This window comes from Talpa europaea (genome assembly GCF_964194135.1).
Source record: "Talpa europaea genome assembly, chromosome: 1".
Taxonomy (NCBI): Eukaryota; Metazoa; Chordata; class Mammalia; order Eulipotyphla; family Talpidae; genus Talpa; species Talpa europaea.
Window position 1 is genome coordinate 9,081,204 of NC_140073.1, and position 18,039 is coordinate 9,099,242.

Genomic DNA, 18,039 nt, shown 5'->3' on the forward strand with positions numbered 1-18,039 from the left:
CATACAAGAGCTGGGGTACAGGCCAGAGATGCAGGGGGTTAAGAGGATTCATAAGAGACAGAGCGGGGAACAGAACAGGCAGACTGACCTAAATACACTGCTAAGGGGAGTAGCAGGCAAATCAGGAGAGGTCTGCTGTGCCTTGTGGGTTTCTCTCTGGCTGGCTGGGGATCGAATTCATGCTGCGGAGGCTGTGGACCACTTAACAGTGCAGTGCTTAACCCTTTGCGCCACCAGGGAGGCCCAGGATTTAACTTTTGATCCTTTTGTCATTAATCCTGGGAGCTAGAGCTCTCATTCCAATATTTTTGGGGGGCATCCTCTTTCTTTTTTTCCTTTCTCTCCTTAGAACTAAAGTTCTGGTTCTGGTTCTTTTTTATACCCTGGACCATGACATATTCCTTTAGACTATAAATTCTATTAGTGCTATAAAGAAAGTCCAAAAGGCTGGCATGGCAGCTCAGGTTGTTTGACAAGCCTGGAGATGGTCAGGATAACTTGGCTCTGCTGAGGATTTTCCTCAGGGCCTCCTTCACTTCCTTGTTCCTCAGGCTGTAGATGAGGGGGTTCAGCATGGGGATCACTGTTGTGTAGAACACAGACACCACTCGATCCTGCTGTGAGGACTGGTCAGAGTTATCCCTCAGGTACATGAAGATGAGAGTGCCAAAGAAGAGCGATACAGCGGTGAGGTGGGAGACGCAGGTGGAGAAGGTCTTGGCCCGGCCCCCAGATGAGGGGATCCTCAAAATGGCCACGATGATAAACAGGTAGGACACCAAGATTACCACCATGCAGGCAGGGATAACAAAAATGGCAAACACAATAATTACCATTTCCTGGGTATAGCTGTCCCCACAGGTCAGCTTTAAAAGAGGAGGAAGGTCACAAAAAATAAAGTCAATCTCATTGGTGCCACAGAAAGTGAGAGAGAAAGCCGAGACCGTCCGTACCAAGGCACTGAAGAAACCAGCCACGTAAGCCCCAGCCACGAAACCCAAACGGACCTTCTGAGTCATGATGGAGACATAGAGCAGGGGCTGACCCACGGCCACATAGCAGTCATAGGCCATGAGGGCCAGGAGGTAGCAGTCGATGGAGCCAAAGAAGGTGAAGAGGAAGAACTGTGCCGCGCAGCGGGTGTAAGATAGAGCCACGCCGCGCTCCAGCAGCACAGCCATCATCTGGGGCACAGTGACAGACGAGTAGCAGATGTCCATGAAGGAGAGGTGACTCAGAAAGAAGTACATTGGGGTCTGCAGCCGGCGGTCCAGGCGGATAAGGATAATCATGCCCAGGTTCCCCAGCAAGGTGATGAGATAGATAAAGAGAAACATGAAGAAGAGAGGGAGCGCCCGTTCGGGATGCTCTGTGAAGGCCACCAGGAGAAATTCGGTCACTAAGGTGAGGTTCTTCTTGGCCATGAAGCCAGTGGTTCCTGAGAAGGGAAGGATGAGAATCAAGTCATGAGGTTCCAAAGAGGCTTTAGTTGTGTTTCTAGATCACACTTTCAGACAAGACGTGTGGACAAAAGAGAGCAGGTGCTGTGTGGGAGCGCAGAGATTGGGGGCCTCAGGGCCCACCGTCAAGGGAGCTGAAGTCTCCCCTCAGTGGCTTGTCAGTATGTCTGGAAAGCCAATTCAGGTAAAGGTTTTCAGAACAGGAGAAAATTCGCCACCTTTACTGCTAACTAACTGTGCGAGCCCCCTCAAGTCAACAATCACTCTCGACCAAAATCTCCCTTCTGCTCCATGTGGGCTCCTGCTGACTCCAGAAACACCCATCTCAGGGTCTTGTCCCTTTCTCCATGATCACAGCTTCCCCCTTACTTCAAATCCTCATCTTCTGCCCAGATCAAAAGAACAATTGTGAAATTAACAGCTCTCCTTGCCTTCAGACTTGCTCCTTGCCAATTCTTGCCCCTCTCGCTGGCCAGAATGACATTTCTCAAACTTTCACTTGATCACATCTCAGTCCCCCATTAAATATCCAGCATGGCGCCCACCACAGCTGGGGTGTGATCTAGACCCTGCAGGTGAGGGAGCTCCAGAGCCCTCCCCCTGTGTTCTCCTGTCCTTGCTTACGTCTTGCTCCTCACACCGACAGTCGCACACCCTCCCATCACACTGAATTTCCATCTACTTCTCTATTCTCCCCTCATGTCCCCTCAAATCCCTGCCCTGTCCACCAGACACCTATCGTTCCCCCCGCAGATGATCCTGCCTGACTCCCACACCTTCAAACCTCACTGAGATCAGACTTTCTACAAGAAGTGTCTCTTAAACCAAACAAAGGGTCAAAGAAAAACTTTAAACTCGCCCTGAATACAGACCATTGATCTTAGGCATTCAGGGGGGTGGGGGAGCAGAGGGGTGAAACAGGAGAAAAAGGGGTGCAGGGAGAGTGTAATGGACCATGGTGGACTAGGGGTGCTTTGGTGGAATGAGGGCCAAACCTGGGGGGAGGGAGGGGAAATCCTCATCATCAAAACACTAGCAAGGATGCAAACTAATGGTATTTCAATAATAACTTTTTAATTAAATGATTCTTTTTTAATTTTTAAATAAATTTTTAAAAAGAAGTGTTCCTTGAGTCTGTCTTCCCTGGTCCGGGTCTGCGCCCTGGTGCTCAGGACACGGTCAGGGCTTAATATGTCTTGTGGAATGAATAAAGTTATCAAATGAGGTGTGAGCATGTTGCAAAGGAGAAGTCCCTGCACAAATGTCCAAGTGTTTATTTTTCTCTTTATAAAGATTCAAAGATGCCTGAAACCTAAAGACTCACTGAAATCAACCAACATTCACGAAGGTCATCAACCATCCCTGGGTTTACTCTTCCATTCTCAACTGGCTATACGCTTGTTTAACAGATAGCTGCTGTCTTCATTCAAGTTTTCCAAAAATAAATTTTATTGAGGGGATTGCAATTGTATGGGGAATATAAAAATAAAATTTTAAAATATAAATATAAAAACTAAAACCATTAAAAATAAATAAATAGATTTTATAAGAACCCAAAAGGCAGAGAGACACTGTTCTCAATGATTTGCATATAAAGTCATTTAACCCTCACAGCCACTTGCTGAGGTAGGAACTTTGATTATCCTCATTTTACAGATGAGGAACTGAGATAAAAGGAGTGGGAGGGTCTTCTCTGGTGGCACAAGGGGTTAAGTCTCAGCACTATGACGCTATCCGCAGCCACTGCGGCCAGAGTTCAATCCCCGGCCACGGAGTTACCCACATGGTGCAGCAGACCTCTCCTGACTTGCCCGCTGCTCCCCTCAGCAGTGTATTTCAGTCAGTCTGCCTGTTCTGCTCCCTACTCTGTCTCTGGTGAATCCTCTCAACCCCCACACATCTGGACTGTACCCCAGTTCTTGTATACATAAATAAATAAAATAAAGCTTTAAAAAAAAGAAAGAAAGAAAGAGTGGATGTGACGTGCCCAAGACTGCAGACGCGTAAAGGGAGGGATTGTCACTAGTTGTAAAACTGAGCACAGAGGCACTATTTATGTCACAACAGGAACTCACAGGCACACGTGTCCAGTCAAGCAGCCCAACAGGACTCGGGAGGTGTCTAGCTGTGAAGCGCCAAGCATGAACAACATGAACAACACTGCAGTCTATTCTTAGCTGAAGGTTGCTGGAGGTGTTCGTGCTAATGGACAGAAAGTCCTTTGGCAGAGTGGCAGAGGGGTAGAGAAGACATCGGATCACCTTTCCAGCATTACGCTTTGGCATAAAGCTAAGCCAGAGTGAGACTGACATTGGGGAAGATGATAAATAAAAGAAATTGGATCTCATGATCTGAATTTAACACGAGCCAACAAAACTGGATCCATTTTCTCACCTGAATTCCACTTTACCTGACCAGTCCTCTTCCCTCTCTCAGTCCTCTGTTTTCCCTTTGCTGCTGAAAGGTCACTTCTCTTCCACTGCTTGGAGAAGCATCCAGAAGGAATGGGGAGAAACCATTGCAGCAGGCAGTGGGTCTGTGGGGTTCTTGTCCTCCTATGGGCAGCTCAGTCATGACACTGAGCGAGTAACTTAATCTCCCAGAACCCCTGTCCTTTGCTCTCCTCCTGCAGGCCCCTTACCAAAAATAAAAGTGACTCAACTGGGGACAATGGCTGAATGTTGGTCCCTGCACCTTATCATCCTCACGTCCCTTAACAGTGCTGGTCTGCCTAGGACTTCCTTTCTTCTCGCTCCTCTTAATCTTTCTCTTTGCATGATCAGCTAACTCCGGTGAAGAGGCATCCCCCACCCTGGCTATTGACAGTTACAGGCTGGGGTAGCAGGTGTTGGAAAACAGCCTCTGATGCAATCCCTTTTGGAGAAGACAGTAACAATCACCACAAAAAGTCTGAAGTCCCTAAACGATGGTGAAGGTGGTCTCAAAGGAACAATTATTGTTCAGGTGGAGTCGGCACCTGGTCCCAGCCCAGCTCCCAAAGCCCTGCTACATGCCCCCAGGGGGGAAAGAGGCATCCGGAAGCCTGAATCCCAAATCCCAGCTCTGTGGGGTTCTTAAGGAGTGGGGCGTCTCTGGGTTCCATCTCTCCTGTCAGAACAACGGCGGAAAGTGTGCCCGCTGCTGGCCCCAGGGTATGGCTGGAAGAAGGGTGGTTTGTGAGCACAGGGCTTTTACCCTGTTATCCAGGAGGACACACTGGAGACTCTGCACAGAGACCCCAACGAAGCACAAGGTTGCCCTTCCTGGGAGTCAGGTGTTGCATTAAGTCTCTCCTTAGCTTTTTATTTTGATTTATTTCTGCTAAAAGCAAATGAAACTGCAGAGAAAACAAAAGCCTGGGATGTCACCCAACAGAGAAATTGGCAACAAGACATCTTGTTGGCGTCATCTTCTCTGCAGCCTTAACACTGTAGTTTTTCTTTAGCCTCAAATTCATAGGCATTTTTGCTAAGTCATTGCATTTTAATATGTTAATTCAAGAAAGGAAATGAAGAAGGGAACAGAGAATAATGGTTCTCTTGGACAGTTATGAGAACTAAGAAAATGAGACCATAGTGTTCGTTGACACATCACTGCGCTAAGGGTTTTAAATGAAGAGCAAGAGATGCTAAATAAAATACATCCTTCTAGAAGAGAAAACACACACTCATCCACAAGGAGTGTGCAGTTTAATAGGTACCATAATTACCCAGCAGACAGGGTAACAAGTACTAAGTTCCAAAGGGTGGTGGAGCCAATCCAATCTATGGGGATTCGTTGTAGAAAAATATTACTTGCCAGTGGGGTAGATCAGGGAGGACTGTCCAGAGGAGATGAACTTTGACAGTTTGGAAGCAGGTGAAGTAAGGGAAATAGTGGGCAGACCTTCAGGAAAGGGGACCAGCACGAGCAAACTCATAGGGGCAGGAGACCCCAGAGATTACTCTTGGAACAATGAGCAGAAATTTGGTGGCAGCACAGGATGGTTCTAGGCAAACCCAGAACCTTATTTGCAGATGTTTTGATGACCTTCGTAATGAACAGTAAGGCGGCAGTATCACCGTCTGGTCAGAATCATATATGAACAAATCATATGCAGTAGCAGAAATCATATAGAGAAATCATATGTAGCAGCAGCTACTGGAGGAAGTGAGCCACCAAGTCAGCGCCTACAGCAGTGGGAGGTCCAGAAAACAGATTGATGAGGGCCACAGAAGCAGAGGAAGAGGTGAGATGGGACCTAGAACATGCAGTCACCAGCTTCTGCCAGACATCAGGCGGTTATGATGATGGCTCAAAATAGTGATTGACAACAGTCATAAAATAATCGCAGACATGTCTGAAAATCTGACTAATATGTCCAAACATGAGACCCTAATTTCAGTGGAATAATATTTGGGATTTTAAGGTCTCACTCCTTACCAATACCATCAATCCCACCACTGTCCTCAATGACCACCCCACCTTCTCTGGGTCTTCCAACACTTGCTTTGCCTCCAGGATTTGGGAAGAGTGATTATTCTTCAGGCACTTTCCCCTCAGGAGGGGCCTGAAACATCCTAGACTAAAGGAACCACAAGAATTTCTAAATAAATCTTTTATGTATTAAATAAATGATAGTCTTAGCGTTAAATTTTTAATTGCAAGAGAGACTAGGCAGAAAAATAAAAGGCTTTCCTTAGAATTCCCCAAAATGAACTTTTCATATACAGAGCAGTGCTGGGAGACAGGGTTTATGAAATTCACTCTATGGTGGATAAATTCTATTTGCTTATTTATACGATGAGAGTTATTTGGTTTTTTGTTTTGTTTTGTTTTGTTTTGTTTTTACTTAAAGAGAAAAAAAGGCTGGAAAGGAGAAACACAGAGGTTGCCCTAATTAGGTTAGAAGTGTCCTATGGATCCAAAAAAAGGACGAGCACACTGTCACCCTCCAACTCTAAAAGGACCCAGAGGGCGTCCTTATAGGTGATATAAGGCCCCATCTGATTGTGTGGAAGCACCTGGGAGAGAGGACACTGGTGCCTCCTCCTCAGGGTAGTGGCAAAATCTAGCAATTTTCTGCATCCAACATGATGCCAGAGCAATGTACCAATACTGGTAGATGGAGCTATCTGGGCCAAGAGACCAAGAACAACTTCACAGAATTCCGACATCTCAGTATTAAAAAATGGATGAGAAAGTTATAAAAACCAGAGGAGCTTAGGACTACACACAGAGAACACAAAGTAAGTGTCTCTTTAGCGAGAAGTCCTGGCTGGCCGTGAACAGCAGCAAAGAGTAGCACATAAAATAACAAGAAACTGGGCCTCCCTAGAGGCACAAGGAGTTAAGACAACCTATGAAGCTGTCCGCAGCCTCTGTAGCATGAGTTCGATGCCCAGCCAGGGAGCTACCCACATGGTGCAGCAGACCTCTCCTGTCTCACCCACCGCTCCCTTCAGCAGTATATTTCAGTAGATCTGCCTGTTCTGTTCCCCACTCTGTCTCTGGTGAATCCTCTCACCCTCCACACCTCTGGACTGTACCCCATCTCTTGTATGCATATATAAATAAATCTTTAAAAAAAAAAAAAAGACAACAAGAATCAAAAATACAGCTACCTCTACAGAGAAGACAATGAGAGCAGAGGGAATTGTAGTATGTAATGTTCTATGCCCAGTGTCAGGGTGATACATAAAACCCCTGGGAATTTAGATCCCTCCCAGGAAAAGGAAGGGAATAAAAATTCTCAAGGGAATTTTAAACTGAGTTTGACTTGGATTGGATAGGATTCATTTTTTGACCTTCCTTGAGAAAAGGATTGAATTCAGTTAAAATGAAATTTTAAGAAGTTATTTTTGCTGCACACCTGTACTGAGATGAAATTATAAAACCACTACATCTACAATAATATAAAGCAAAAATCCCAGCAGAGAAAAAGGAATTGTGAAAAAGTTAAGGGGTCAAAAGATAAGTTTCTGTTTAATAAAAGCTCAAGGAGAATATGTAAAGATGATGATAAAATTATAGAAATAATAGGAAATGTCCTTAACTATAAAAAATGATCTCAAGACTTCAGCGCTAAAGAGCTCACCAAGATCTTGATGCCATTATTGAAAATAAGACACATTTCTAGACTCAAGGATAGAATGAATACATAGCACATTTTGAAGGAGGTAAAAAAAAAAAAACATGAAAATGAATGTTCTATAAGGGAACAAGAATAGACTGCCATCAAATTTTCTATCTACTATACTGAATTCCAAAAGTCAAAGAAAAATGTCTACCAAGATCAGAGGACATGGTTTGGAATCTAGAATTCAATTCCTGGTGAAGCTATCATTCAATTCTGAATTAATCATATGAGACACATTCTCTGACCACCACATAAGACACACCAAAGTTAACAAAGCTCTACCCAAAAACAAGTATCAATCACTATGACATATTGAAATAGTGTATTCAGTTATACTTGAGAGAAAGTGGAATGCATTCTGAAACTTCAAGTTATTTAGAAATAGCTGACAATGATAGGTATACATTTTTTAAAGATTTATTTATTTATGCATACAAGAATTTGGTGCAGGGGGTGAGAGGATTCACCAGAGACAGAGTGGGGAGCAGAACAGGCAGATCTACTGTAATACACTGCTGAGGGGAGCAGCAGGAGAGACAGGAGAGGTCTGCTGTGCCTTGTGGGTCAGCTCCCTGACCGGGGATTGAATTCATGCTGCAGTGGCGGGCAATAGCTTGATAGCGCTGTGTCTTTAACCCCTGTGCCAACAGGGAGGTTCTGATACATATATATTAAAACCTAGGGATTATAACAATGACAAAGGGAAGAGCTATACTTGTAAATGCATTTATTAGATAATGTGGTCAACTGAATTAAATAAATAAAATGTGTTGCAAACAAATACTAACATATACACACACATATGCACACAGTCAGGAGAAGCTACAAGAAAATGGAAAAAAAGTAGAATGCAATGATATACATAGATATAGATATATAGATATAGATATAATGAATTATTTCAATGGGCCAGATAAGCAAATCCAGGAGTTGACACATGAAAACAATAGCTATACTAGAAAACGCTGCCACACCAGCGGATAACTAAAAGGCAGTAAAACAAATAAATTTCACTAGGACCGAGAAACGAGAAAAACACAGTTTGCAATTTTAAATTAAAAGACAGTTTTACTTAAAAATATAAACAATGAAAATAACATGTCTGAAAATTAGAAGTAGAGGTAGACGTCTTTATGTTGACAAAGAGGTCATATTCCAGGGCCTCCCCTGGTGGCGCAGGCAGTTGAGCGCAGTACTGTGAAGCTTTCTGCAGCCTCTGCAGTGTGGGTTCGATCCCTGGCCGGCTGGCGAGGATCCCACATGGTGTGGCAGACATTTCCTGTCTCACCTGCTGCTCCCCTCAGCAGTGTATTTCATCAGTCTACCTGTTCTGTTCCCTGCTCTGTCTCTGGTGAATCCTCTCACCCTCCCACGCCTCTGGCCTGTACCCCGATTCTTATATAGATAAATAAATTAAAAAAAAAAGAGCTCATATTCCAGAGCTCAGCACGGAACACCATCCTGGAAGATGAAACCCCAGGACATTCCCACTGATACCACTATACAGCAAAGTAGCTGCCCCTCAGAGTAAGTGTTCAACATTTGTCTGGAGGCCGTAAATAATGCAACAGATTAAAAATAAAATAGTCAAAAATTTAAAGGGAAGTGAAAAGTTATAATTTATAGATTCTATGTTGCCAATATAGAAAACTGAGACCCAACTGAAAAATTATCACAGTCTAATAAATGATTTAAGTGTGATGTTTATATGCAATAAAAACCATAACCATATAATCACTATCACTGACTAAAGCCAGGTTATATAGTGTGGTAGCAGTTAGTGACACATGGCTAATAAGCACAGAATTAAGATGTATTCTAAAATAGATTGTTAAGACTCTAATATGGAAAAGAATGTAAATTATTTTACAAATAATTCTTGTAAATCATGTTGAAATTACATTATAGATACAACATGTAAGCTAAGCTATAAAAAGTTAATTTCATCTATTTTATTTTTAATGCGACTATAAGAAAATTTATATTTGTGGCTCACACTATATTTCTATTGGGCAACACTAGATCAGACAATGCAATGAAAGATTTAATTCATGCCAATAACAATAGCTATGAATCCAGAGGACATAATTGAACACTTGTATATATGAGGGACTTATGAATGCTAAACTGCAGACACACTCAAAAGGTTGATAAAAGGTTTATTTACAGGGGAAGGAGAAATGGGGAAATGAATAACTCAGGGAGAAAAAGAGAGAGGTAAGTTCATAAATATGTCCTACCCATTCCGCTGACCTGGAATCCCAATGATCCCCAGAGCTGGCAAAAAACCTAACCCTAACCCTCCCTTGCCCCAAGCCCTGCCATCCTGCCCAATCTCCTAAAAGGGATGTGGCTGCTATTCCATTGTCTGCCTTCTTCAAAATCATGCAGAATTCTCTCTCATGTCCAGTACTGAACCAAAACTATATACGCAAGGAAAGAAATTGTGGGAAACAAGACTCCATCTTGTCGGAACAGGACAAATCCCCCACAGTTCTGTTTTTAAGGATTTATCATCAGAATGCTGATTGTGAGGGCACACTCCTTCCGAGAAGCTTGTTTCAACATTGTCATTGGAAGGAACTAGGGAAATAGATGGATAAGTAAGATTATCTCTGGGTAATAGGACACTATGCAGCCTTTTAATAAGAAGATAACCTACTTGCAATTAACAAGTTACAAGGATATCCATAACATAAATTGCAAATTGCAGAAAATAAGGTAAAATGTGGTGTGATTTTCAATTAAAAATAAGTAAACAGATATTAGTGAGCATTAAAAGATTCTTCTAGGGCCTCCCTGGTGATCAAGGGGTTAAGCACCCCACTATTAGGCAATCTGAAGCCTCTGCAGCAGGAGTTCGATCTCCCGGCCGGCCAGGGAGCTACCCACATGACGCAGCAGACCTCTCCTGCCTCACCTGCTGCTCCCCTCAGCAGTGTATTTCAGTCAGTCTGCCTGTTCTGTTCCCCGCTCTGTCTCTGGTGAATCCTCTCACCCCCCGCACCTCTGGCCTGTACCCCCAATCTTATATGCATAAATAATTAAATATTCAAAAAAATAAAATAAAATAAAAGATTCTTCTAAGTAACAGCTGTTACCTCTGGATGAAGGGATGGGGAGAAATTCCACCTTGTACTTTTTATATCTATGTATCCTTTATCTTTATTACAACAAAAATGTATTTTTTTTATTATAAGTAACCCAATGATGTCTTTAAAAGAAAGCGACTAAATACCTAAAAGCATAACTCCCAGGAATCCATAAACGCTTACAGAAGATTTGAGCCCTGGTTCTGTACTCCACGCACTTAACCAGACGTCAGCTATTAGGAGAAATGAAGTTAGCAACTGTTATTATTTTCATTATTACTTGGTTAGCCCCAGGGGGCTTTTGGTGACCCACCATCTCTACCTCTTTTCTACAAGTTGAAAGATTTACAAGAAGCAATTTTTAAATACAGAGACATCTGGGTGGTATTATATCATTTTCTAGTGTTAAATAAAGAGCACAAACCCTTGGTTCAAACCCAGGGGCCCACAAAAACTTTGTAAATGTCAAAGCATTAGATGAAGGAATCTCCCTAAAGAAATCTACACGGAGGTATGTGAAGGGCAGGGACTTCCCTGCATCAGTCCCTGCTGAGGCTCCTCAGATCAAGGAACATGTTTTAATCTCTCCTTGGCACTGATAACCTGGCTTCTCTGTCAACAGATGCTCATTTGCTGTCTACCAAGCGTCAGGCAGTGCTGGAAAGTTCAGGCAAAGCAAGGCTGTGAGGCCCCCTCACCTATTGAAATGGTTAAGGTCCATGACAGAAAGACATTAAGCAAGTAACAAGTGGCTGGTGTATTTCAGAAGAGAGCCTGGGGGTGGGGGAGTGGTAGGGAGGGAGGCCAGGAGCAAATAGTTGAGCAAATCGAGTCTCTGTGGGGACAGGGAGAAAAACCCACTGTTGCTGCAAAGCCTGAGGGCCCAGCATGTGAGAGAGACAATTGCCCAACAGTCTCCTTCACAAAGATCAAGGAGTCGTGAGGTCGGAGGAGGGAACAGAAAATGATTGGGGTTGTTCTACTACAGCCCACGGAAGAAACAAAATCTACCTCCTTTCATCCCACCCACAGCCGCGTGGCTTAGGAGCCAGGAACAGTGATGATGCATCCAGCCTGAAGGCAGGAGCCCCCTCAACTCATCAGCCATTCCCCATGTGTTTGTTGGGTGCTTACTGTGTGCAGGGACCGTTTACAACACCGAGGACACAGCAGAGACGCTTGTTCTCATGCATTTACTTAACAGTCAATGGCAAAATGAACACATCTTGTGTCGGACAGTGACATGGCTATGCAGAAAGGATGTTAGGGAGGTCATGTGTGACTTTTAATAAGGAGATCTGAGAATCTGAGAAGGCCTCATGCAATGATGACATCTGGGCAAAGATTCAGAAAAAAATCAAGGGTGAAAATTGCACATTTTCACCTGGAGGAACGGCAACCTTTCTATACTGTCCTCTCTCACAACCTCTTTTCTGTACGGAGAGAGCCGTGCAAAGGGCCTGGGATGAGATCATCCCTGGCACACCAAGGATCAGCAGAGTCTAGCAGGGAAAAAATAAGCTTACAAAGAGGAACTATTTTATAATTCAGCATGACAAGTGAGGAGGCTGAGAATGTTTGCCAATTAATTAAGAGCCGCCAGGGCAGAATGCTGGTGCTGTGCCGCAGAGGGGATGGTTCACTTTTCCAGAAGCATCTGGGCAGCAAGGTCAGTGTTAAAACTGAACCGTGTTCACATGTCAAGTGAAAAGAATTTGATTTGACAGCAAGAGGGTATGTGGGCCCCGGGGAGCCTGACCAGTTTCCTCACCTGAAACTGCCCTCACCTTTCTCTAGACAGTCTCTCCCTCCTTGTTCGAGGATCTTCCTTTGTTCATGACCGTCTGTTCTTCCACCGATTGTCAAATGGAGAGTCTAGGAAACAGCACCCATGGGGCAGCCGGACCCTGGGGTCCTCATCCCCACCCCCTGCCCATCCCGCCACCATCCTTGACCACCTGTGTGACCCTGGGTAAGTCTCCTGCTCTCTCTGAGCGTCTGTTTCCTCCTCTGTTTTTCAGAACCCTCCTCCCGACCCTCCACCACCAAAATGAGGATAAACAGGATCTAGCCGCCCGAAGACAGAACGTGAAAGAATTCTAATTCCATCACCCTCTTTTCTTCCTCTTTTCCTTTCCAGAACTTCCTCCATGTGGTCACTGTTCGTGCAGCCCCAGGTGCGGTGGGGAGATGTCCTCCCTCTGCCGGCTCCTGCTCCAGCACGAGGCTCTGCTGCTCTTTCTGCCCCTAATACCATTGCATCCCATCCAGCTGGCCTGGGTCCCCAGGGAGAGGGTCTGCTGATAACGGGGTTCCTTACAGGCAAATGGCACATTTAATGTGGCAAGAAAAAGGGTTTCTCTTCCATCCCCATTTCTAGACGCATTTGCCCTGTTGGGGAGCACTAACAAGGGTTGCGGGGTGGGGGGGCTGGATTCTAGTTCTGACTTGTCCTGTGAGCAGGAGCCACTGGTCCTTGTCATGAATCAGCGGCTCTGCCCCCCTCGCCAGCTGTGACCTGGGAGAAAGACATAGTGTAAACACAGCCCTGCACACACACCCATGCTTTACCCTGGATGGCATCATGGAAACCTTTTCTCCGAGGGAAGACAAGGTCCACTGTAGCCACCAGATTGCCCTTGTGAGGTCATCAAATTTCTCCCTTTAATCTTCAACACAAGATGAACCTTAGAGGGAAAAAAAAGTAGGACAAACTCATTGCCCGGAGAAGCACCTGGCACCGCCTGCAGGCTGGCATGACCTGTGCCACGCTCTGCGGCTGAGAAATTGTGGCAATTATGCTTAGCATCTGACGCACAAGCATTTTTAATGAGTCTCAAAATGTCCAGTTGAGAAAAAGGAAAGGGACAAGGTCAGGAAGAAATTGCTTCGATAAAGAGGAGACCAGGAAGGGGGCGGGGGTGGCAGGCACCTGCACGGTCAGTCACTGTGACTTTTCCCCCTGTAGAAAGGACTCTAGTGGCCAGTGCTGAAACATATACACACACACGTGTGTGTGTGCATGCAATCGTGTGTGCTGTGCATGTGTGTTCACACAAACACGTACACAACACACACATGCAGGTGCACATCCATGTTTCCTGCCTCTGAGAATTTTACAGCCAACCATGAGAAGTAAGTCATTTCCACACTGGGGTAGAAATTCAGGGGAAATCATTTCCAGGGACGTAGCAATGAAGCTGGACCCCGATTCTGAAAAGTCCCAGCTCCCTATTCTCCCCTACCTCATTTTTCTCCATAGGGGCTTCACCCTCCAAGAGCACAGACGATGTATGCACTCCATTTGTTGTCGGTGCACCTCACCCCTTTGTGAACTCTGACCAAAGCTGCTCCTTCTCTTTCTTTCCGCCTCATTCCTCCTAATAAAGAAAAACATAAGGGAAGAAAAATGGCTTGGCTCCACAGTTATCGCAGTACCTTTGACTTTGCAGAGCAAACTCCCATCCATTCTGCCCACAGAAGAGCTCTAGAAAGAGCAGGTTATGCGATTCTCCTTCTGCTGAAGCGGGAACCGAGGCAGGGGCGTGGGAGGAAGAAAGGTCACCCAGGGTCATTCACCTCACACTCCCCGACTTCATAGAGATGTCATTAGACCATCTCCTGGCAGATGGAAATGCTCCGATGACAGAAAATATTTCATTTTTTATACCATTTTTTTAAAAGTGCTAAGTTACCTTCTTACTCACACCAGCTGGCGCTATGAATTATTTTTCTGGCTCCTTTGCCTCTGCTGCCTCCTTACAGTGCCAGAAAATAAAACCAGCCTCACTCCAGTGCCCTCATGCTCACAAAGGCCCCAGAAGCTCTTTCTCCAACAACCACAGGCGACATGGACAGCTCCAGGGAAGCAAGGCCCCTTCCTGCTCCTGGAACAATCCCAGCAGCAGGTGTTCATGGACATCCTTAACACACTGCAGGTAGGCCGGCTGGATCTGACACTCTGACGACCCATGATGAAAATGATGCTCATTCTGTGGATCCTCACATAAAACACGTGCAAGCAGAAGGTGCTATTTCTAAACTCTGAAAGGTGATCTCAGAGAAGTGAGGAACTTGGCACTTACTGGGCCTTCTAACTACTGCCAACTGCAGACAATAACGCAGGTCAGCACTCACACAGTTACAGAGAGGCTTAGGAGGACTCCAGGAGCCTCTCTCCGGGCCTCCTTCATCATCTATTCCTCCAAGATGTAAATCAAAGGAGTCCACATAGGAGTATGAAATCCACGGTGCCTCTGCAATAGGGGACTTGTTACAAGGCCAGGTGAGGGGAATGGACTCTGCTCAAGATTTCTCAGCTCCTCCGAGCTACCATCAACCTAGCGGTTACCGTTCAGATCTGGACCTCTGTAATATCAGCTCCGCAGATTCTCTCTCCTCTCACACGGGAAGCCGAGACAGGAATTTGCTCCTTCCTCCCTCTCTCCTTCCATCCTCTCAACCATTATTTTCATTCCTAGAGCATCTAATAATGAACAGACTTGCCCTGCTAGAGCTTATAATCCAGTTGGGAAAATTCTCTCAGAGAGAGAGATATGCAGCTATGAGAGGAAATAGTCAGGCTCGGAAGACAGACTCCCGTGTTCACCCTCGCTCTGCCGCTGGCTCTCCGCATGGCTGGGCAGCCCTCTCGGCCTCCTGCACCTTCACTCCCTCCTGCATAATGGGCCTAATGCTGATATCTGCCCCAAGGGCTGCTGTGAAGATTCCATTGGCGAATACACATAAAATTCTCATCATTTTGGCCCAGTAGCAAGTCTCCACAGATGTCAGGGTGGATTCCTTTGCTAGGACTGCCATATCTGGCACCACACTGAGTGGCTTATACAATCAAGCTTCATTGTCTCACAGTTCTGAAGGCTGGAAGGCAAAGTCAAAGCATCTGAAGGGCAGGTTCCTCCTGAGGAGTCTTGATTGTAGATGACTGTCTTCTCCATGTCTCTCTGCATGGTCTCCTGGCTACGCATGTCTGCTTCTTTGTCCAAATTACCCTTCTGATGAGGACACCAGACATATTGGGCTAATGCCCACCTTAGCAACCTCATGTGACTTGATTTCCTCTGTAACCACTATGTTCCAAATAAGGTCATATTGTAAGATACTGGTGGTTTAGAGTTTAGCATATGAAAGCAGGGGCACCCACAATTCAGCCAATAACAGAGGAATTATAACTCCCTGGGATTCATCTGCACGAGTTCTTGGTTACCCCTGGTAGATTAGGTTTCCCCAGAATCACTCTTGCGAGCAAGTAGTTTACACAAGAGATGATTGTAGGAAGTGCAGGTCAGGAAGCGGACATGAGCTCAAGAGGAAGGAAGCAGAACAGAACAGACCATGCTAACAATAGCTTCTGATACTGTTAACAAGGCCCCTGGCACCTCCAGAGACAGATGGGGGGACACCTCAAGAGTTGTCCCATCCCAGAAATGGAAATTTGAGATTTACCCACAGTCCTGTTCCTCCTTGGTTGAGGACTTCCCGTAGGATTTCAACTCCCTCACCTACCAGTTAGAGAGTGAGTCCTCAGAAAGAGAGTGGCCACATTTATATTGGGAATCATACAGGCAGCATGTGCTGGAGCTGACAGCACCAGGGTCAAGACTGTCTTCCACTTTGCATACACAGCTGTGATCCCACCAAGGGAAGGTTAAGACCACATAGGAGGTGGAGGCTGGTGGAGGGTTTGACTTCACTGCAAAAATTCCTCCTTAACATTCTTCAGAAAGAGGGTCAGGATTTCCAGTGAGAAAATTCGCCTTGGGGTCACAGGTGCTGGATGAAGAAAAGCTGTCCCCTCACTATGCATTCAGCCAATATTCCAATGATGGATTGAAAAAATGCAATGAAATCACATTGGATTGGAAAGCAGGAACAATTTCCATGCCTTTTATGTTCCCTCAGCTTCAACACAGAACCAAAAAAATCCATAGCATTGATTTTTATTGCTAAGCCAACATACTCCACCTTGTAAGTGAATGATACAGACTGTGGAAGCCCCTCTGTCTCCAAGCACTGGGCTGAGAGTTGACTCCAAACTCCCTTTTTGCAGATTGGAATTTCAGTTCAAAACTGTTTCATTCCTTTATAGTCTGTCTCTCTCTCTCTCTCTTTGCGTGTCTCTCTCTCCCCCTCCCTCTCTACCTCCCTCCCTCATTTTTATTACCACTTTAAGTATTTCCTTGTTCTTTCTCTCCTCTCAAGACTTACAGAGTTTCCATACACTCTCTTGCTGCCAGCAATTAATATTTATTGCCATAAAATGATAGGTTGTACATAGCAGGCTAATTTCAGAGACTCTTTACTTCCATCAAGTCCTAATTCCTCCTATCTGCTCTTCTCATATGCTGAGTCATATTTCAGTGATATAGTGATGCTAATAATAATCACTCACATTTGTATAGCTCAGGAAATCAAAGAGTCAAGAGTAGAAAAGTTTTGAAAGTCATCTAGTCCAAAAACCAGGCTACTATTTCTATACAATTCCTCTTTGATCTGAGATAAAAGTTGCAAACTGGTGGGTCATGAGAATTTTTTGAGCACATGCAGGATTTTAAAAATCAAGAAACATCTCTTTTGAAAAATTCAATGATAATATTCCCTGGAAAAACCAAAACAATATTCTTGTAACATATGGTCACACTCTTGAGGCAGTTACCTGCTTTAGACATGGCAGGGCCTCTGCCATCACTGTTCTCACCCCTGCCTGCTGAATTGTCTGCAGTTCATATCACTAAGTTGCTTAGCTCTTGATGTTTGAATCTTCTACAACAATCTCCTAGAATCCCATAAGTGCAAGCTTGGGCATCCCTACGGGAAAAAGAGCTCACCACCTCCAAGGGCATTTCATTCCAGAATTCTTCCTTAAATTTAAAAGCCAAATCATCTGCCATTGGCCATACCCACCCCCTCAAGACCAGAAAGAAAGAAATTCCAGCTGAGGTTTCTCTGAAATAAGCACCCCCAGTTCTTATCTAACTTGGTTTCTAGTTCCTTCTCCATCTTGGTTTTTATTTTCTATACCCAGACCACACGTATTTTATTCCTTTATAAAATCCAGACATAAAGGTTTACCCCGAGTAGATTCAGTTCAATCCTTCCTCTTCTAGAATTGCATTCAAGCACTAACTAAAGGGGTGTTGACTAAACACTCACCAGGTGCCAGGCACTGTTCCAGGCCCCAGCATCACACTGCAGGCAGCAAACACTCAAGGCCTGCCTTCCTGAAGCCCACATTCCAGCAGGGAATGTTACTCAGCAATCTCCCAAAGAAATGTAAACTTCTACTGCAATGTCTGCAAAAAAAAAAAAAAAAATCCAGATGAAGCCAAGAATTTAAATGTGAAAAGAA

The 18,039-nt window shown here is 44.8% G+C and overlaps 1 protein-coding gene across 1 annotated transcript in view; it reads right to left on the minus strand.

Moving 5' to 3' along the window:
* Nucleotides 1-488: 488 nt before the first annotated feature.
* Nucleotides 489-18,039, minus strand: part of LOC311167744 (uncharacterized protein) — a gene marked incomplete at both ends in the record, with an annotated part of 28,519 nt that continues 10,968 nt past the window's right edge. The window contains 2 exons of the mRNA XM_084228793.1: nt 489-1,438; nt 13,995-14,050. Of these exons, the coding sequence (XP_084084919.1) occupies nt 489-1,438; nt 13,995-14,050 (1,006 nt within the window). The remainder of the gene's footprint in view (nt 1,439-13,994; nt 14,051-18,039) is intronic.